At 38.9% G+C, this 22,055-nt stretch overlaps 1 protein-coding gene across 1 annotated transcript in view; it reads right to left on the bottom strand.

The window, feature by feature from the left end:
• The window catches only part of FARP2 (FERM, ARH/RhoGEF and pleckstrin domain protein 2), a 68,945-nt gene that overhangs the window by 30,576 nt on the left and 16,314 nt on the right, over window positions 1-22,055 (bottom strand). Inside the window, exons 4-13 of the mRNA XM_070945382.1 lie at window positions 21,388-21,430; window positions 19,428-19,506; window positions 17,602-17,699; window positions 16,194-16,308; window positions 14,969-15,116; window positions 13,838-13,933; window positions 6,567-6,730; window positions 6,330-6,398; window positions 4,938-4,995; window positions 1,348-1,789 (exon numbers count right to left, since the gene is read on the bottom strand). Of these exons, the coding sequence (XP_070801483.1) occupies window positions 1,348-1,789; window positions 4,938-4,995; window positions 6,330-6,398; window positions 6,567-6,730; window positions 13,838-13,933; window positions 14,969-15,116; window positions 16,194-16,308; window positions 17,602-17,699; window positions 19,428-19,506; window positions 21,388-21,430 (1,312 nt within the window). The remainder of the gene's footprint in view (window positions 1-1,347; window positions 1,790-4,937; window positions 4,996-6,329; window positions 6,399-6,566; window positions 6,731-13,837; window positions 13,934-14,968; window positions 15,117-16,193; window positions 16,309-17,601; window positions 17,700-19,427; window positions 19,507-21,387; window positions 21,431-22,055) is intronic.

The raw sequence follows: 22,055 nt of genomic DNA, 5'->3' as shown, positions 1-22,055 counted from the left end.
GTAATTTGTAAATTCTAGAAATAGAAAAGGCAAGAATGGTAAGTATTATCCAACTTCCTACGAATAGCTTAATTTCAAAACTGCAGATGGGCCTTAGTTTTCATTCCAGTCCTGAAAAGCATGCTTCTTTTTGTAAGATAATAGAGTTAACCTCAGTAACAACTAGAACAGTTACTGAAAAAATGGGCAAACTGTAATATTTTAAGGGCTTCTGGAAATTGTAACTCAGGACTTCCCTCTCTCTCTCTGTTTATCTCTCTCTCACACATACCATACAATATTATTTTTATCACAAAAAGTTTAAAAATATTTAATAAATGAATATATATATTATAGTGCCTTGTATTTACTTATTGATGCCTTCACTGCAATATAGCTTGTTCTTGATGCCTTAAAAAAATTAGAATGAGAGTCAACAATAATGATCTAATCTACAAATTTATATTCCAATGACTGAAAATAATAATCAGGAAAAAATGACGCTCAGGTTATTTTTAAAAATCTGATTCTAATCAGCATAAATTAATGTGCCATATCAACCCAAGTATTAATGGTTTGTGCATGTGTTTTCTGACTTATCTTCTTTAGTGAGATTTTTGAGATTATTCTGAAAGTCAAGAGAGAAATTCTCTACCGTAGCCTGAGCAAAAGGATTGCTAAAAAATAGATTAATATCTAATGGAGGTGCAGATTCTGAATCCCATGAATCATCAGAACTACTAGAGTCTTCTGTAGTGGTAGGTGGGTAACTTAGCTGTTCTAACTGGTCAATAATGTCAGTGAACTGAAGAGCTGAGCTTGATTCAGAACGAATTGAATATGCTGGAAAATTCACCATAGAACTAGCTTCAGACTGATTAGCAGAGCTGTAAGTATGCATAAATGGTGTGCCATTTAATGTTAAATTGTTGAGAGAGCTACTTTCAGACTGGTTATTAATCAGTGAACTAGTTTCAGAAGGACTCAGGAGACTTTGCATTCTGCTTGCCTGTGCTTTAACTTCAAATAATTCTGAGGTATCTGATGGCTGCTGATTTCCATTGAAATCACTATCTCCTTCAAATTCAAATTCATCATCCACATTCATATCTACTGCTTCAATTGAATATCTATCAGGACTTGAATGACAGGATACCATATTCTGTTGCAAAATTTCTTTAGTTAAAGTAGGTGAATCTGAGAGACACTTAGAAAGACTTGAGTCCTTTAAATCTAGGCCATCATACAAATAAGAAAAAGCTTCAGAGCCTCCAGCAAAAAAGGAGATTTCAGCTGGATCATCATCAATGAACTCCTCTGAAACATGAAGCTGAGAACTAACTAGCTTTACAAGAGGGGCATCCCTACCTTGAAGTTGACGCTGTTTACCAGCAATGACCATGCTTGTGGTAAAATCATCATCCTCATCATTGTCATTGTTGTAAGTTATCCTGCCTTCTTTGCTATACTTGTCTACTGCTATTTCTAAAGCACAATGATTCTCAACATCAGAACAAATGGGGCTGTAGTTTTCTTCAACATTACAAATCCCAACACCTTGGAATGACTGGAGGTTTGGTGATGCAGGCTGTTGTACCACTTTCTTCCCAGTTTCTTCTGATATTATACTATTTCCTTCTGCTGACAAGCTCCCTCCATGTGACATTCTGGGTTCCAAAAAGAAAGAATTGCTTTCTGTCAAAGAGGACAAACTGGCAATGTTTGATGGTAATAAATTATCCATATGGAAGGAGGCATATGTGCATGCATTAGATGCTGGGATTCTTAACCCTTCTGTAAATGAGATACTCTGGAGAGAAAAGAAAATTTATTATTAGATTAATTATTTCACCATGAATCTAAGAAGGTCAAACATAAAATATATAAATTAGTTTAGGAACTTATTCTCTAAGATCATGAAACTAGAATAACATGTATACCTCAATAGCAAAAAAAATAATTTTTATCTTTGCTCCATTTCCAGGTTTTAGCAGCCCATTTTATTTTTGTTATAATGCAAAGAAATATAAACACTGCATGTGTTCTATAACTAGGAAAGATATGTGACTTTTACATTACTATCCAAATGGCAATGCAATCAAATATTTGGGTTCTTAGTTTTCTCTGAGTCTGGTTGTTTTTCTGCAAACATAGCACGAAACATTATCAATGCACAGTAGAGTGACATTTGTTGGTTGTTTATATGACAGCTTGCCTTTCCAAATTTCTTAATGTAATTATCAAAACAAACCACACATAAAGAGATGCTATATTATTTTGGATTGTCTTGAAAGACTTGCCTATTTTCATGGGAATGGGAATTAAAAGAGTATGTGAGTCCATACTACTGGTATAGTGTGACAACCACTTTGTATTTTAATTCATTGTGAAATATATTTTATTCAGTATTTATATTATATTTTTAATGTTTTGTTAGCCACCCAGAATTACATCAATTAGAAAGAAAGTTTTACAAATTAATAGAAATATTTCAACTCTAAATGCATTTCACCTTAATTGTGCATGAGTATATGCATACACTTTATGACATACAGGTAGTCCTCAACTTTTGACCACAACTGAGCCCCACATTTCTCTTGCTAAGCAAGACATTTGTTAAGTGAGCTTTGCCCCATTTTGTGACTTTTCTTGCCATAATTGTTAAGTGAATCACTACAGTTCTTAAGTTAGTAACATAGGTTGTTAAGTGAATCTGGCTTCCACATTGACTTTCCTTGTCAGGTGGTTGTAAAAGGTGATCACATGATCCAGGGACACCAAAATCATCATAAATAGTTGCTAAGCATCTGAATTTTGATCACATAACCATGGAGATGCTGCAATGGTCATAAATGTGAAAAACTGTCATAAGCCACTTATTTCAGTGCCATTCTAACTTTGAACAGTCACTAAATGAACTGTTGTAAGTCAAGGACTACCTATACAATGTTGTTTTTGTAACTTTAGTAAATGACTGTTCTACTGGCTTTTCATACCATATATCGGGGTGGGCAGATGTGGCCCTTTTACAACCTGTGGATTTCAACTCCCAGAGTTGAAGTCCACAGGTTGTAAAAGGGCTACATTTGCCCACCCCTGCCATATATAACTACAGGTAATGTATTTTCATTGTAAGATTATACTGGTAGCAATACTCATATAGCAAAGAGAGATGGTTGGTGGAGTCAAAGGACTTATCAGGCAGAAGAAAAATTATAGGTGTAAAACTGGGGGTTGTTGAGGAAATCTGATTTATAGAACAATGTAGAAAAAAAGTTTCTTTGAACCCACATTATTCTGCTTTATCTATTTTCTGATAAATGCCTATATATATATTGGCAAATATAGTAAGAGAGATTAAGGTCAAACAGTTTGCAAATCAAGAATAATAGATTATTATTAGAATAGTAATAGCTGGCTTGCAAGTACTTTTCATAAATGGTCTGCATCTCTGAAGTTGTGCATGTGCAATGTAAATACACATGTGTGTATATGCATATACACAAACGATACCATTTTCACACCAACCAGGGACAGTGATTTTATTGAGAAATAGCCAGTAAGTCTTACTTAAGGCATGCAAAGAAGTTATGAGTCGGGGACAAATAAGAAGATTGTATGGATTACCCACTGCTTTTGTTATGCCAAGCCAGGGCGCTTACGTGTGTCACCATTGAGAGGTGATATATTTTCAGAACTGGGTAGAACTGCTACTTCCTTTTTCTGTCACAATTGTACTTTAACATGAATAGAATAGAATAGAATTTTTTATTGGCCAAGCGTGATTGGACACACAAGGAATTTGTCTTGGTGCATATGCTCTCAGTGTACATAAAAGAAGAGATACGAAGAGAAGATGATATCTATAAGATCTAAACTGTCTTTTTTCAGTCCATCTTAAGATGAAGTTGAAATTGCAAACCTGATGATTTTAAATATCTAGCCTAAATTTTTGTCTGACTTTTCTTTTTTAATACTAATTAGTTTGTTGAAATTAGGACTTGCATACATTTTTTGTGTATTAATTTGATAAAGCTATGTCCCAGTTATTTTAAATGGATACTAGATATTTTAAGTGTCTGGTATGTGTTCATTAAATGTTTCCTTTGTATAACATCAATTTATTTGGACCCTATTAAGAAACAAAACGCAGATTATGATGTATGACTGGGAGGTGAAAGATACCTTCGTATGATTAAATGAATTCATCCAGTTTTAATGATGCAGCTTTAAAGGAATGATGGTGATCAGAGTAGTCTTTAACTACGAGAGGTTCTCTGCTGAAAATCAGCAGCTGTTCCAGTTTAACAAATACACTTCCATTCAAGGCCTACTTGGAAAAGTATGCTAGCTCCGAATTCTGAACTTGAGAGATGACTAAGATCAGTAATTATATGACTATGCTAACTATATTCCAGCAATCACACAAATCTACATTCCTATCAGAAATTACACTTACTGAAAAATTTAGCTATTATGCAAGATTTTTTTAAAAAAATACTGGTAATACCTGCCCTTCATTAATTAAATTCCTTATTGAAAAGAGATAATATCCAATATTTAGGAAAACAACTTGGACAAAGTGCATAGTTCCGTCCATTTATATTTTGCTAATAGGTTTAAACAGTACACCCTTTTCGCAACCTCCATAGCAAACCTGAAACTAAGACCTGGTTGTGGCAGGGACATATGGAATTTAGCATGAGGGAAATTTGAGAAAAAACTCAAATCTTCTTATTTTGTAGGCTTTTCCCAACTACATTTTGGTTAATATAATACACAGTGATATAAGGTACATTAATACAGTTCTATAAGATATAAAATGCATAATTATCTAATACTATTTCCAGAAGTAAAAAAAAGACAATGCATATTTTAAATTTAAGAAACATCAAGTGATTTTCATAATCTTTTTAATCATAATACTTTACTTAAAACAGGATAATTTCAAGACTAACCTGTTTGGGTGCATCAGGACTCAAGGTGTGAGCAGACATTCTAGTTTTGCTATGCCTCCTGTAAACAAAGAAGTTGATACATGCAACTGAGAAATAATCCAAGCTTGTATTCTGCTGTATACAAGTTAAAAAAGTAATTATTTTACAAGAGCTTATCTCTCAAGCTGATTTACTGTGTAAAAATATGAAACCCAGAACTTTCTCTTTCTACATTCATAATTTAACTTCCTAAAAAAATTGTTTACAAATTAGAACTGCAATATTCAAAATATAAAATACACAATAAATATAAAAGTTACTATTTTTTATATAAAGTAAATCCAGTATTAAAAATCTACAATAACATTGCTTAAGGAAAAAAAAACATTAAAGCCAACTAAACCTATATATAATTAAGCAAAAATGGGGGCAATCTGACTTGCTTAGAGAGTTCTTTAGATCTAATTTTATCTCCTTTTCCCATCATCCTAACTGTTGGTGGTTGAACACGCAATAGGATCTCTGAAGTTTAGACTATCAAAACAGACCTCCAACCTACCTGTCCAGCAATCCAAATCATTCCTTCTAGTTCCACATGCTGAAAAGATTCAGTCACATCACAGGGAATGTAGATTCCTAAACAGCCCATATTCTAATGTATATTTTAGGAAATTGTAGATTACGAAGTTTCTTTCTTGACTTCAGATACACCAATCATAGTATTCATACAACCTCAAAGATAGTAGACATTTTAAGAATGTCTAACTTAATATTTTAGCATTAATATATATATTAATCATGTAGCAGAGTACGAAGTGGGAATTTTGGAACCATTTTTATTAAACAAAGTAGCAATGAGTTTGAAGGACTAATAGCGTGCCTTTGCATATTACAATTTCATATGTTTACTGATACCCAATACAACTTTTTTTTCCTATTGGAGATGAGATGGGCCCAAACTTACTTTTACATCATCAAGCTATTCAAAGCATTACAAATACTTCTCAACAAAGGAGATGACAATTTGCTGTGATTATTGTAATAATGAACAAATATATATGAAGAATAACTGTAAGATATTCCTTCAACTGACATTATCTGAAGTGAAAGTGTTTAAATCAATTAAATATTTAACAACTAATTATAATTTCATCCTGCCTAAGATTCAATTATCCAAACAGCTTCATTAAATTTAGTGAATCTTGAATTCAAAAAGACCAAGTTGTTGCTAAAAACATGAAAACTGCAACGTAAAATTATTAGGAAAAAAATCAAATTAATTGTACAGTTATAAACTTATTCTAAATATAAATAGTAGAATGCTATTATTTTAGAAGAAAGACTAAGGAACATATAAGACAAATTCCAAAATAGTAACTGTACGCTGGTTTACAGCATAAATAGCTTATTTACCTTTCATAAGGAATTTTCTTCAACCCACTCTCTCTAACATAATCCACCAATTGTTTTTGTGTTCGTCCACTGTAAAACAATAAGTATAAATATTTTTAATATCTCATGAGAACTATATTTAAACCTGTGCTTTTAATTTCTGTAGTAATAAGATCCTAAACTTTTAGGATAAAAAAAGAGGAAAAAAAAGCTTTCTTGAATGCCTTTTTTGGAACAAATATACAGGTTATATCATACCTGTATCTGAAAGATGATCCTCTGCTGAAGAAGACTGGTTTTGGTTTTGGTTTTGGTTGATCAGATAACCTAAAGAATGTGTGATACTCAACACATATCTTCCAGAGGTTCTTACACTCATCTCTACCTCCCAAAAGAAATTCCAAAGTATCCTGATATGGACCCTAGAATTACAAAATAAACAAGGCTCAAGCAGTCAGAGAGATTTAACGACACTGTGTAGTTTAATGCAGATTTAAACTACATACAAATAACCATTCATTTATCATCATGGAAATGCAAGACAGAAAATAATTTAAACAGTTCTTGCAAGAAATAAGCTAATGCATAGCCCTTTCTCGAATATACTGTAGTGATTTGGATAGGAAATAGAAACTATTTGAACTGTACAAAGTGTTTGAACAAAAAAATGAAGACAAAATTTACCTGGAGACAATCATTCATCAATATGAATGAATACCAGCAGGAGTAAAATAAAAGTCATTACTAGATTTAAAGAAGTTACTGGTCACAGCATTTTTAAGATACTACTACTTCTTTGTTTATACATGCAATTCTGTAAAAGGGTTATAAACATAGCAATTTAGTATGAAAGATCCCCAAGCCTGAGAAGTTCCAATAAGGATGAAACCAGTGTCCTATTGCTAATACAGTATAATATGGATAGCCATTTTTATTTGCCCCAAAACCTCTGCAATATGTGTTAGGCATTTATGGCACAATGCCAGCATTGGGGGAAAAAGACATGGTTTATGTGTGCTTCAGAGGCAATAATTTGTAATGTTTCAGGTGATAAGGCTAAATAGCTATTCAGCATCAATTGAAAGGATAATCTTTGAAATACTATAATGTTCTCAAATTATAAGTGGAACCCATCTTTGTCTGATCAAATAACATCCCTGAACATAATGTCACAGAACGGACGTTGCTTACCTGAACGTCCCTTCTCGACGCGCTGCTGGAGAATCCAAAGCTTCGGGTTATTCAATAGTCGAGTAGCCTACACTGAGTGTGTTCCTTTAAATTTCTTCTTCAGACACGCCCACTTGCTTGACAGAGCCTCAGTTTTGTTCACGAAGGAGAGGTCGTTGTAAGTCGTCAGGGAAGAGTCCGCAGCAGCCAGGCTGGGTGGGTTGGATTCTCCAGCAGCGCGTCGAGAAGGGACGTTCAGGTAAGCAACGTCCGTTCTCCAATGCGCTGCTTGGAGAATCCAAAGCTTCGGGATGTACCCAAGCAAGTTCAGATAGGGGGGGTTGGCTGCTGAGTGGCGTCTGAAGAAGGACACACAGATTGGAGAACACGGCGACCAAAGGACGCCTCAGCCGAGGCGAAGGAGTCTACTTTGTAGTGCCTGATGAAGGAATTCAATGAGGACCAGGTAGCCGCTCTGCAGATATCAGCAACGGAGGCATTAGTGGCCCAGGCGGCCGTAGTGGCGGCGCTTCTGGTGGAGTGAGGGAGGATCCTTGGTGGAACCGGTCTGTTCTTCGAGGAATATGCCCGGGAGATGCAAGACTTAATCCATCTCCCGATAGTCGTAGAGGAGACCTTCCGGCCCATAGAGGCGGGTAGAAAAGAAACAAAGAGCGCCTCCGATTTGCGGAAGTGCTCTGTCCGCTTAATGTATCTGCGAAGGGCTCGGCGGACATCCAGAAGGTGCCAGTCAGCTTCCAGGGGATGCCGAGGATTCGGGCAGAAGTCCGGGAGGATCAATTCCTGGGCCCGATGGAAGGCAGAGTTTATTTTAGGTAGGAACGAAGGGTCCAGTCTCAGTACAACGCGGTTCGTGTGAAAAACACAGAGGTCCTGTCGCACAGACAAGGCCGCAAGTTCGGATATGCGGCGAGCAGACGTAATCGCAACCAGAAAAGCTACCTTGAGGGTCAGGAATCTGAGGCTGACGGATGCAAGGGGTTCGAATGGAGGGCGTAAAAGAGCCTGCAGGACTAAAGTCAGGTCCCAGGATGGGTAGCGATGGACGGCTGGTGGACGTAGGTTGGTTGCTCCTCGTAAAAACGCGCGAATCGCCGGATCCTGCGAGAGAGGAAGATTTCCGGGAGTCGATAGAACAGTACTCAGCGCGGCAACTTGTCGCCGAAGCGTGTTGGGAGCAAGGCGCTTATCGAAACCGTCCTGTAGGAACCCCAGAACCTCAGGAACGGAGGCAGACGTAGGGTCCAGGTGCGACTTTGTGCACCAGGCACAGAAGGAAGTCCAAGACGCGTCGTAAATCCGGCAAGTAGACGGTCGTCTGGAGGCCTGAATAGTGGGAATAGCGCTTTTGGGCACATTGCGTTTTCTCAGTCGGATCCTCTCAAGCGCCAGGCGGTCAACTGCAACCACTGGGGCTCTGGGTGCAGTATGACCCCCTGGCTGAGAGAGATCCTGTTGTCTGGTATCCGCCACGGAGGCGCCACCGATAGGTCCATCAAGTCCGCAAACCAGGTCCTTCGAGGCCAGTGGGGTGCGATCAGGATAACGTTTGCCCTTTCTGCTACTATCCTGCGAATCAGGCGGGGAAGGAGAGGAAGGGGTGGAAAGGCGTAGAGGAGACCCGTCGGCCAGGGAGACGTGAGAGCGTCGACCCCTTCTGCTTGAGGACATGGGTACCTGGTGAAGAACCTGGGAAGGTGTGCATTCTCGCGGCTGGCAAATAGGTCGACCAGAGGCATGCCGAACCGGCGAACGAGTTCGGCGAACAGGGCCGGATGGAGACGCCATTCGGCGTGGTCCAGATGCTGCCTGCTGAGCCAGTCCGCCTCGGTGTTCGATGACCCTGCGATGTGTTCTATTGCCAGCGATAGAACATGCTGTTCTGCCCAGGTCAGTAGAAGAGTCGCCTCCTCCATAAGTAGCCTCGATCGTGTTCCTCCTTGGCGGTTCACATGCGCCTTTGCGGTGACATTGTCCGTGCGTATCAGGACATGATGCCCCGCCACCATTTGCTGGAACCGAAGGAGAGAGAGACGGATCGCACGCAGTTCCAGCCAGTTGATCCCTTTGAGGCGCTCCTCTGGAGACCAGGTGCCCTGAGCAAGGTGAGAGCGAAGGTGACCTCCCCAACCTGAGAGGCTGGCGTCCGTTGTTACTACAAGTCTCTGCAGATTCTGAAAGAAACAGCCGCGCATCAGTCTCGGAGAAGTCCACCAGTGGAGGGTCAGAGTGACTTCTGGCGGAAGAGACACCCGAGCAGATGAGTTGCTCCGTCTGGCCCTCTGAAAGGGCAGGAGGAACCACTGTAGTTGGCGAGAGTGGAACCTCGCCCAAGGGACGACCAGCAGACAGGAGATCATTTTCCCGAGAAGGCGGGACAGGAGAAGCAATGCCACACGTCGGGAAGACAGAACCTGAGATGCCAAGGACTGGAGGCTGGAGTAGCGGTCCGCCGACAAGAATACCTGGCCCTTTACCGAATCTATTACGGTGCCCAGGTGAAGGATTCGTGTAGTGGGTTGCAATTGGCTCTTCGGGATGTTGAGAGAGAAGCCGTGTTGGCGAAGGCAACGGCACACTATCTGCAGGTCCCGGGAGGCTCGGGTCGGAGTGGAAGAGAGAACCAGTATGTCGTCCAAGTAGCAGTGGAGCCGCACTGGCTGTAGACGTAGGTGGGCCGCTACTGCTGAGAGGAGCTTCGTAAAGGTTCTGGGGGCAGAGGAGAGGCCGAAGGGCATAGCCCTGTATTGGAAATGCCTGTTGTCGTAGGCAAAGCGGAGAAATCGACGATGTGAAGGTCGAATGGGCACGTGGAGGTACGCTTCTTTCAAATCTATAGACGTCATCCAGTCCGAAGGTCGAATGGACGCCAGAATTGAGCGTAGAGACTCCATCTTGAACTGATGATAGATGATAAACTCGTTCAGCCTCTTGAGATCTAATATGCCCCTGTAACCCCCTGAAGCCTTGGGGACCAGGAAGAATATTGAATAGAATCCGGTCCCCCGATGTTGAGGGGGAACCGGTTCTATGGCCCGTATTTGGAGGAGGTGGTGGATCTCCGCCGCCATCAATTGACGCTTGGGTAGACTGGATGGAAGAGGGCACTGTATAAAGCGAGAAGGGGGACGAGACTGGAACTCCAGGGTAAGTCCAAGGCGGATAGTTTGCAGAACCCAGGCGTCCGTCGTTGAGGCCTCCCATTGGTTGAGGAAGTGTCGCAGACGGCCGCCGATGGGAAGGTGAATGTAGTCACTTTCCCCTTCTGAAGGAACGGGCTCCCGTTCCGCGGAAGGGTCTTTTGGCCGTTGGAGGCTTCCGGCCGCGGTCCCTGAAGGAGGGCCTGTCGAAGGGACGGTCGAATCCTTGAGGGTAAGATCTGGAGGGAAAGGCGAAGGACCCCGAGGGTCCGGCCTCTGCTCGAAAGGGCTGCCTGGTAGAGTATGTAGAGGTTTTGCGATCTACTCTCCGATAGGAAGATGGCATGACCTTCCTCTTATCCTTGTCCTCGACAAGGATGGGGTCTAAGGAGTCTCCAAAAAGACGAGATCCTTTATACGGTGTTGAGGCCAGGCGCCATCTGGATTTTGCGTCAGCTCTCCAATTTTTTAGCCAGAGTAAACGGCGCGAAGTAACCGAGGACACGAGGGCCCTAGATGCAAATTTTGCAGCATTAAGTGAGGCATCCGCCGTATACTCAGTAGCCGCCACCAGTTTGTTAACGTCCTTATGGAGGCGGGAGTCCTCAGGCGGAAGACGCTCCTGAAGTTGACGGAGCCATATCAACGTAGCTCGGCTGAAGAAGGAAGCCGAGGTAGCCGCCCTGACAGCCCATGCAGCCGCATTGTGTGTGCGTCGAAAGGTGAACTCTGCCTTACGATCTTCCGAGCGCAGACCATCAGCTACGTCACCAGATATGACAGATGAGGAGGTGAGATTGGCAACCGGAGCATCCACGGTTGGCAGCTGAAGGATGTCATGCAAGCTAGGTGCCGAGCAATATAGCTTCTTGTCCAGACCTGTAGGTGCCGGGAGAGACGCAGGAGAAACCCAGGAACGCTGAACCACGTCCGAGAATAGTTGCGGACACGGGATGAAATCTGCCTCCGCTTTTGGCGTCGTAAACAGGGCCTCGTGATGGGAAGGGGGATCCTGTTGATCTACCTGCGTCGATGGATCTGCTAGTCTAGTTGCTATCTTAGCCTTATGTAGAAGGGACTTAAATAGCGATGGTCGGAAGAGGCCAGAAAAGGAGGGCTTGTCGGGAGGCATATCCTCGTCTTCCGATAGCTCCATGTCTTGAAGCTCCGCATCACCTTCTTCCGAGGACGACTCGCCGCTGCGCCCGTAATCATGATGGGATGAGTCCGGACGCAAGGTGGGCTGGTAATGACTGGTCGCTTGATGAGCTAAACGAGGTGGTGGTGGGGGAGGCGGAAGGAATTGCGCCTGGGGCCAGGTCACATAGTGAGTTGGTTGCTGAGCGGTTGCCGCTAAGGTTTTGGAAACTGTGTCAGAAATTAGGCGTTGAATGTCATACGCAGGTGGTGCTGGAGGCGCTGCGACCACAGCGCGTAATCCGGCTGCAGTTGGAGTAAATGTCGCCTCAGGTTGCCTTCTGTGAGTAAGAGAGGTCTTGTAAGAAAGGTCAACGGGTCCCATAGGTAGGGCCGAACCCAGAGCAGAGCCCGAATCGTGTTCAGGCTGGGCAGGTGTGGTGAGTTGTTGTTGGTTAGCTGTCTCCTGTGAAGGGAGAGCCTCAGCCTCTGCCACAGTCAAGGTAGTAAAAGGCAGGTTCGTGGCCTTGGACCTGTGGGATTGCTTACGTGCCTTTTCAAATTGTCTCTCCAGAGCCCTGTGTCTCCTGGAAGCGTCTCTGTCAGATGCAGTAGAAGATTTCGACCTTTTAGAGGAAGTAGCTGCAGAAGAGGACGATTGATGATGAGAACGCTTCATAGTTGCCTTGCGTGTCCTCTCTGGAAGTGGCCTTTCTGGAGAGCACTGACCATCTTCAAAATCAGAAGAGAGCTCAAGCTCCGCCATCGTAATCAGGTGAGCCTTATTAAATTCTGTAGTTAAATATTTACTTATATATATATATATATATATATAGATTTTTTTTTTTTTTTTTTAAGGTAAAACAACAGTAACAGTCAGTAAACAAGAAGGTAAGTAAAGAAGGTCAGTCTTGGAACATCCAATAACAAGAAGGTAAGTAGAAAGTTCAGACTTGAAACTTCGTTTCAGAGTTGGAAGAAAATAGCAGAAGCAAAGTCCCATTTAATTTTGACAGCAGGCTGAATCGAAAAACTGTGTATGTGTAAGCAGTTGCCGGGCAGATTAGCAGTCAGGCTGAAGCGAAGAACTGCGCATGTGTAAGCAGTTGCTGGGCAGAATAGCAGAATAAAACGTCCAATCAAATTTAACAGTGAGGCTGTGTAATTAGTTGCCGGGCAGAATAGGAAGCCGTTGGCGCGCCAGAAGTTCTGACAGGGGAAAAATGGCGCGAACCCTCGAATATACAAAAAAACCGGTTGCCAGGAGAATGCTTGCGATCCCTTGCCAGGCGATCGCCGATGAGCAGTCCAGCAGTGTATTAGAGAAGGGCGCGAGCTGTTAGGACTCTGCTCTCAGCGCCCGAGGGGAAAAACAGGGCGCGCGAGTCCCAAAGGCACTCCCAGCGCCGCCCGCAATCTTGATGAGGCGACGGAGAAACTGCTGCTGGGCGCCGCCAAAGTGTGCGCACGTAGCGGCGGGCGAAATAACAATTCTGCGGCTGTCTTTAATGCGCTCAATGCCTCAGAAGATCAGCGCCTTGAGAAAACACTTGGAAATGGAGTGTGCCGCTGAGAGCAGGGCCTTAACTCCACGCCGCCCAGGGAGGCCAGTCAATGGCGGGGGCGGTATTGCCGGTAGGCCGGGGAACCAACCCTCACGCCGGCGGCAAGCAGGGGAGAAAAACGGGCTCTCTTCAAGAAGGAGAAGATCTTCCTGGCTATGCAGTCCCAATTCACTCACCGCTGCTGTTATTAGAGAAGAATCCAAATCTTCAGAAGAAACAATAGTCAAGTCACTAAGTGGAGAAAATTTCAGACAGTGTCACAGGCTCGACTGAGTGAACTAAACTGAGGCTCTGTCAAGCAAGTGGGCGTGTCTGAAGAAGAAATTTAAAGGAACACACTCAGTGTAGGCTACTCGACTATTGAATAACCCGAAGCTTTGGATTCTCCAAGCAGCGCGTTGGAGAAATAACAGGTTCATTAGATGGTCTGCATGCATGTCAGCTCGCACTTAAACCCAACATAAAGTAATAGAAAATATATTATGATAGTACTTACATGAACTTCTGGATGAAGCTTGATAAGAAATCGTTTTCTCTTGAAGCTTATTTTTCGGATTTTGGACCAGTTGAAAGTATTGATTTTTATATTGCCCTGTGTTAAATGCAATATGTAACAAGTGAAGAAATATACATAATACAAGATTTAAACACATTTCTCAGCATCCCTCTTTGAGGGAGATGGATGGTTCAGAAATGTGAAAAGTAAATAAAATAAAATAAAATATACATAGAACAGGATTTAAACAGCATGTATAAACATATACTATCAGATTACTTTTTTAGCTACAACTGTGTAAATAAATATTTACTATTGTTTCCAATAGTACCAAGAACAAGCTTCTACAGGACTTTGGTAAAAAAGACTTCAGGCAGAGATAAGGATGAGATGCTATAGATTATTGTGAACCCTCTTGAATCAGACCATTTTAATTATATTAGTCAGCATGTCATAATCAAGTTTTTAAAAAATATGATTCCTTTTTTAAACATGTCATAATTACCAGCCCAGACCAAAGTGCTACTTCAGCTTGAAACCATCAACATTGGCAAACTGATGGGGAAATGAACTATATCAGAGGTCAGTAACCTGCAGCTCTGGAGCCGCATGTGGCTCTTTCACCCCTCTGCTGTGGCTCCCTGTCACTCAAAATATGCGTCACAACCGCCAATGTGCGACACCCACCAGCACGTGATTTATTGAGCTTTTCAACCCCCGGTAGGCCAACCATGGATAAATCCAAGAAAAGAAAATTTTTAGAAGAAAACAAAGTTTAATTCAACTACATATGCTAGTTTTGTGGCCGCTCAAGAAATAGTCAGACACGGGAAGGGATTTGTGGCTCCCGGTGTTTTCTTTTCTATGGGAAACGGGTCCAAATGGCTCTTTGTGTTTAAGGTTGCAGATCTCTGAACTATATGGACTCCAAATGAAGTTTTATCTGCAAAGAATATGATTAATCATTTGCATTGATATAGCCAAAAAAAAAAAGTTTAATCTGCCTCAGGATGTTAGAAAAGAATTGTAAAAGTAACTAATTTCTCATTCAGAAAGGATGCCAAGCTCTTGACCCTTAAGATTAAACTTAGAACAATATTTAAAAAGATATGCTTAGAATTACTTTCTTACCTGGAATACCAATATACCCATGTTTGAAACAGCCAAATTAATTTTTGTCCCTTCACGATCAGATGCCAAGTGATATCTCATGCCATACATCTCCAATTTCCGACCTATTTCAAGCACCTGGAAGTCTGATTCGGCAGGGGTTTCGCCCCTTTAGTAATAAAAATAAAATAAAAATAGAGAAGTTATTGATGAAATTATGACACTCTGAATATGTATGAAAATGGGGTGATTTATGGCAACCAAATGGAAATACTCCTTCCTTGCAAGCAGCCACATGGGCTTACTTTATCAGGTCAAAGGGGGGAACTAACCTAACAACAGCATATAAAAATAACTTGAAAATGATGCTCTTTATTAACTTAATTTTATTTAGTATCTGGATTTCAATCAACTTAATTAGTTGATAAAAAAATTGACTGAGGATAATAAATACACAATTGAATAATTTATACTATTCATGGATGGAAGATTTTTTTGTTTTTCAGGATCATGATCAATGCTATTAAAACCTGCCTAAAGATCAAGCAGTGAAACATACTAGTCCTCTATATTTTCCTATAAAATGTCATCTATGAGAGTGATCAAAATGGATTCTGCCTCAAAACTAGGCCTGAATGCTGATTGAAAACAATCAAGGTAATTGGAATCCTCCCAGAACAACTCAACTCTGCCTCTTAAAAAGATGTTAAGTGGATGGCCCAGGTCTATTCAGGATAAAAACTTTGCAAAGAAAGTCAAAAGAGGCCATCAATTTAAACTTTGCACTCAGTGTATACCCTAAAAAAGCCATAAAATAGAAAGCATGTAAATGTTACTCAATTGTAGGGTTCCAGTTTGCATGAGCACAAGGAATTTGCACTTTTTTCTTGTTTTTAATATGGGGTGTTTAGTGCTCTCGGAGCTTGTCTTCTAGACATTTCATTATCCAGCTAGGTAACATCATCAGTGCCAGAAGGGAGGGGGTTTATTCTCTGTTTATATATAAGTTGCTTACCATTGAGTGTTGATAGAAGTGTTCTTGGTAATTCTTTGATTAGGCTGTTGTCTACTGTTTGATTGTCTGTCTGAGTTGATACCCTTGATTGGGGTATTATTTACTGCTTGATTGTGGGTTTCCTATTAATTTTGATGTTTATCTTTGCTTGCCTGTTGACTGCTGGCAAGGAGATTTTTTTGGTCTTTTAATTATTTTTTTTTAAAAAAATCAAAAAATAATTTTACTTACACATGCTTTCTGTGAAATGCAAGGATTTTTTCTTGCAGTCTTTCCTGGTTTGGAAAGTATTGGTTGTTTTTAAGATGTTCATGATCTCCTGATTCATCAAAATCCCCAATTTCCGCTGTGACATAACAGAAAATATATTTAAAACAAAATACTTCGGTATCTCAGATTATAAGTATTTCAAACTTCTATCAAATTATTCTTTTATGGTATTTTACAAAAATTATTCATTTATTAGAATAGCCATGTCTTTTCTAAAAAAATAAAACTGTCAATTTTACAAATTTCATCCTAAAAATTGATTATTTGCTTTCTGACAGGATTTTTATAGGCTAATGCTAAATGTGTGTTTCTGATAAGTTCAAGGGTTCATATAGGCAGCTCATCAAGTTTTTTTTAACTTTAACTGTTATTTAAGTTGCAAGGTAGAAGATATGAAAATTCAGCTGAATTTTCTAGATACACTCATTTATCATGGAAGAAACCAGAAAGGAGAAAACCTTTGACTTAACCTTCAGAGATATTCAGGATCTAATATGTATCATAAATGCTGCTATGCTGGAATTAGGGGATTGCTGAATTTAAATTGAATGGTTACATTGTCAAAAGGGTTCAGACATAAGTGTATAAAAATAAATATCGCTAAAGCTTATGGAAAGGGAATGAATTCCTCATTGTTTATGGCTGATACAGACACAACTAATACAACAGTAAAAATTATATAGTTGAACTCCTACAGTCTTTTATGCAAAAATAGTGCATTGTCAAAACTGTATAATCAAATGACAAAGTTATATTATAAGTGAAAACACTTTTGCATATATGTCATTTAACAAAAGAAACAAAGTACCAATCAAATCAACACGTGGCAAAGACCATATTAGCTGAAACCCTCAGTTAGATCACCACAGATTTCTCTGTATGTAAAAGGAAATTAAATGTATTAAATATCTGAACTCAGGAATTCTTCCATGAATAAAATGACCCTTGTTCGAATAGAGCACCAAATATTGATGCTATAGATTTGTTGTATTTAAGAAATACAAAATATACCAAAAGTCAGGTCTCCTAAACAATTTATTATCTAAATCATTTTAAATGTTATAAATAGTTGCTTACTCATTTGATGCATAATTTTGAGCACTGAGTTAAGATATACACATATATGCATACATATTCTGAAAAAATAGTAAAACATATTGTGACTGGTCTATGGGCACTGATCTTTAGTATACCCTATATATTATTTAGCATTCAAGCACTGATTAAACCAAAATTTGCTTCAGTTGACCAAGTTTGATGGATCACACACCATCTGATTCTGCCAATGTAATTCCAAATTCTTCATGTCAATATTTCTCAAGCATGAAGCTGATGCATTCTTATCTATAAAAGAACATTTCATACTAACATTGTAGAAGATGAGATATGAGGAGTGCTGCTGTATTGTCATTACAGGTGAGGCGTTCCTCTGCCAGATCTCTCTTCATTTGCAATGCAAACAGATATCTAAAAGAATTAGGTAGTAACATGTCTGGTCATTTGAACCACAGAATATTATACATTCTGGAAAAGAGGACACAATCTGGCAATAGCCATAGCACAAGAGAAGATAAATAAGTGTGAAGATAGCAACAGGTCCGTTAGCAGCTGTTTATTTTTACTCTATGTCTCTAACTGACATATAAGAATTACCGATGCGCCGAAATGAACAAATTGACACTTGAATTGAAAGGATTGATCGACTCGGAATACCATGCCATATGGGAGAAACAGTACAATTGGATTGAAAATAGAAAAATGGGGGGAAACCAGATAAAGTAGAAGTAGTTTTAATAAAAATGTATAGTTGAATCGTTGTGTTAAGATATGTAAATAGTCACAGTTGTATACTATGGTAAATAAGTGTTGAAAATTAATAAAATTAAATTAAAAAAATAAGAATTACCGAGTTCTACTTGTTTACTGCTATATCATCTTAGTGACTATTACTTACCATCGTATTAGGCAGATTTGGAAATTTTTAACATCAATTTTAACAAGAGTGCAAAATTTGGCATGAATATATTTTAATATAAGCAACATATTCAAGTGATGATTATTTGATGATATGCATCAAACTGCACACTATAGAAGATTAGACTAGATCCATGATGGCGAACCTATGGCATGCGTGCCACAGGTGGCACACAAAGCCATATCGGTGGGCACACGAGCATTGCCCTAGCTCAGCTGCAGCGTACATGCGCGCGCAAGCCTTCTGGGCCCACCAGAAGCTGGCCAACGGGCCGTTTCCGGCCTCCGGAGGGCTTGCAGGGGGGTGGAGAAGGCCGTTTTTGCCCTCCCCAGGCTCCTAGAAAGCGTCTGGAGCCTGGGGAGGGCAAAAAATGAGCCTACCGGGCCCACCGTGCCATCGTGTGCCAAAAATGGGGGGAGCACGGGAGGGGTCGCACGTACATGCGTGGGGGGTGGGGTGCATTGAATTGTGGGTGTGGGCATGCGCGCGTGCGACACCCCCCCACTCCCCCCACTTTTGGCACGCGACAGCAAAAAGGTACCTTATGTTCACTTCACTCCACAATTCTATGGTTAACCTATAGGTACTGTTAAACTGTAATTCCAATCTTCACTGATTAAGGGTGTGAATCTGATTTTGAATTATACACCAACAATTTATCACCATACAAAGATATATTAATTTACCAAGTTTGGGTTGTAGCAAAAAATATACAAGGGAAAGACAGTTGCAAAAGAAGTATAAAAAAACCTGATCAATACTATTTCATGTGCCCAATTTAGATAAATCTGCCGTGGGCTTTCATTCTAAAGGTATTTTATTTTATCTCCCGTCTTAAAAAATTATTACAGAAATGATCTGCAGCACTAATTATATGTGTTGTTTCTCAATATCTGAGTTAGGCTTTCTTTTCTTTTTTTTGTTCTTTTCAACAAATGGTCAATAATTTTTTTTTTTGAGTTCTTATAACAATTTTCCATTTTCTTCCTTCTCCTTTATTTTAATTGTTTTTAATTACATCTCTTTTATATGGTTTTTGGTTTGTATCTATAAACTGCCCAGAATCAACTTGGATAGTAAAAAGGATGATATCTAAATTTGATAGCTAAATAAATAAAGTTCTGTTGCATGTATACTAATATTTATTAATTTTATATAATAAAGCAACTAATAGAAGCTATTTTTTTCTCTCTTTTTTATGGAATATAGAAAGTCTTTACCTGGTATACTCCTCTTGCAATTGGCCAGGATCTGGAGGAAAGAACTTTACAGCTAGACGAAGCACCGTGTTCTTTGGTCCTACAGAAAACCAGTAGATCATTAAAACATGACAGTCAACTCATAAATCTTATTCTTTTATTGTAATTGCATGTTTGATGTCCTTAATTATTATAAATTTTAAAACTAATCATGGGATTATGGCTTTATCAATGAATTGCCACTGACTTACAGACTACAGGCCAGGCTGGCTTAGAATATGAATTTTAAATTGGGTTGTTTGTTAATTTTTAACTTTGTGGGCCAAATTTTATATATTTGTTTTAAATTGTTTTTAAATTTTGTGAGTTTATGTGTGTTTTGACATGGCTGTACACCGCCCTGAGTCCTTCGGGAGAAGGGCGGTATAGAAGTTTAATAAACTAAACTAAACTACTGTCCTTATACTATTTCTCAAAGTTTGGGAGAGTTCCCAAATGAATAACAGTACATTCATTACATGTTACACCTCATAAAAATACATGAGGTAGTACGCACAAAATATCAAATTAAATTTATCGGGGGAAAAAGGCAGGATCAAATAGTTTATTTTAATTCAATATTTAATAAATTTCTTAGTCACTTTTAACACCATAATCTTCCTAAAGTACCTTTAAAAATTAAAACAATTTAATGATAAAGTCAGAATTTTGAACACAAGAACAAATAATGAAACATATTAATTGAAAGACAATCATGCCCCAGCCCTCTGTTTAAAATCTACTTGAAATCGTCCTTAAATCAACAGATGAAAGCAACTATACATCCTTCTAGAAGAAAGTTCCACAGAGCAAAAGATTACTCTTAAAAAGAAATTTATTTTCTATAAACCATACACAAGTCAATGACAGAGAGCACCCAGTGCAAAGATCTAATTTATTAACAGGAAGATTATCCACTGAACTCTAGACTCTGAAATAAGCAGTGAATGTCTAACTTATAGTGACAACAACAATCAGAGATTATATGGGAAGCCAACAGGATTTATGAACCAAAATATGTACAAAGTACAGATTCCTTTACTTATTGATGTTCCCTTCTTAAGTCCAGCTTTCCTGGAACTGTGCAACTGATATGCAAGCTCACACTAAGGCATGGCTTTTAAAAAATATTCCAAAAACCTGCCCATAACTCTTCTGAACCCACTTTTTCACTTCAGATCTAATTAGCTATATGTCATCAGTGCACATTGCTCTTATATCTAAAAGTATTTAAATTTGCTGTTTTCTTGCTTTGTTCACAAATTGACTCTTTTTACAATGCCTGATGGCCTTGTAGCCAAGTAATTGTTGCACATTTATATAACTGCTACTGCTGCCTTGAAAACCCTGGGCCCTATCTCAAACCTCTCATTTGAAAGTATGTGGGATTTCATAAATATTTTCTTATTGTTTATAATTTATATGAAAACAAAATTATTTCCCTAAAAATGACAAAAAAGCATAAGACAACATTCATAAATCAACTATTCATTGTTATTTCATCATAACCTACAACATTAAGAATTCAAGAATTCCTATCCAGTTAAAAGAATATATGTAGGATTTAGGACCAATGTGATTGGGAAATTGAGGACTTCAATTCAAACAAATAAAACAAAAGAGGATTTTGAGGCTAGTTAAAAGGACAGGCTCTTCTGCCATCTGAGAAAAACAAATACTGGTCTATAAAGACTGAAAATATAATAAAATAATCAGCATTTGTATCATTGAATTTGTTAAATTGTTATTTTCATTATAACAATTTAAAGAATAGTATAATTAACTGAATTAGGACTAATCATTGCTTTAAAATAGCTTCAGCCTCCCGGAATGGGGATGCCAACATGTTTCTAAAATATACATTCCAGCATCATTTTTTCAAAAAGTGTTGTTTCAGCTAAATTCTGGAAAGAAACATTGATTTATAAATATATACACTTACTTCTTACTTGTTTTACAATAGGTTTCATTGGCTCCAACCAAATCTGAATAAAAAAATAGACAAATAAACGGATAAACATTATCATACAACTAAATCAATTCTAACAGTTGTAAAATTTATCTGCTTGCATCTCTCGCTTAAAAACTAATTTAGCTAAACTAAATCTGGTAAATAAAAACATCTGTTAACATACTTTTCAGAAATGTAGTGAAAAAGATGGGATAAGGAATTGCAATATATTCTAATTAAAGAACACTCTTGCAATTAATCTCAGGAAAAAAATCTGTCCATATTAATACTCTGGAGTTTGAGCCAATTAGAAAGAGCATACTGAATATAATATTGTTTAGTTGCAAAACTGAATCTATTAGTTCATTTCATGAAGCAAAACTTCAAGTTATTTTACATGTTTGCTTATCGTGTTATATGAACCAAGATCTTGATTCTCTAAACCAAGTTGAAGAAATAAATGAAATACAAAACAACACAGTAGCTATATTTTTTGTAGATATGTACTCATGGACTTGAAGGATCCTCCATTAAGGATTTGTGGAATTTATGTTTCTTTATGTAGACTTTTGGTCATTGCACAACATTTCTGATTTGTAAGAAGGCAATCTATAATCACATTAATGAAAAACTTTTATTTACATTTTCACTACAGACTT

Source organism: Pituophis catenifer, unplaced genomic scaffold (assembly GCF_029215685.1).
Source record: "Pituophis catenifer annectens isolate HBS135680 unplaced genomic scaffold, rPitCat1.0.hap2 SCAF_6, whole genome shotgun sequence".
In the NCBI taxonomy this organism is placed as follows: Eukaryota; Metazoa; Chordata; class Lepidosauria; order Squamata; family Colubridae; genus Pituophis; species Pituophis catenifer.
The sequence above is the reverse complement of the archived record's forward strand: the minus strand, read 5'-3'. Positions and strand labels throughout refer to the sequence as shown.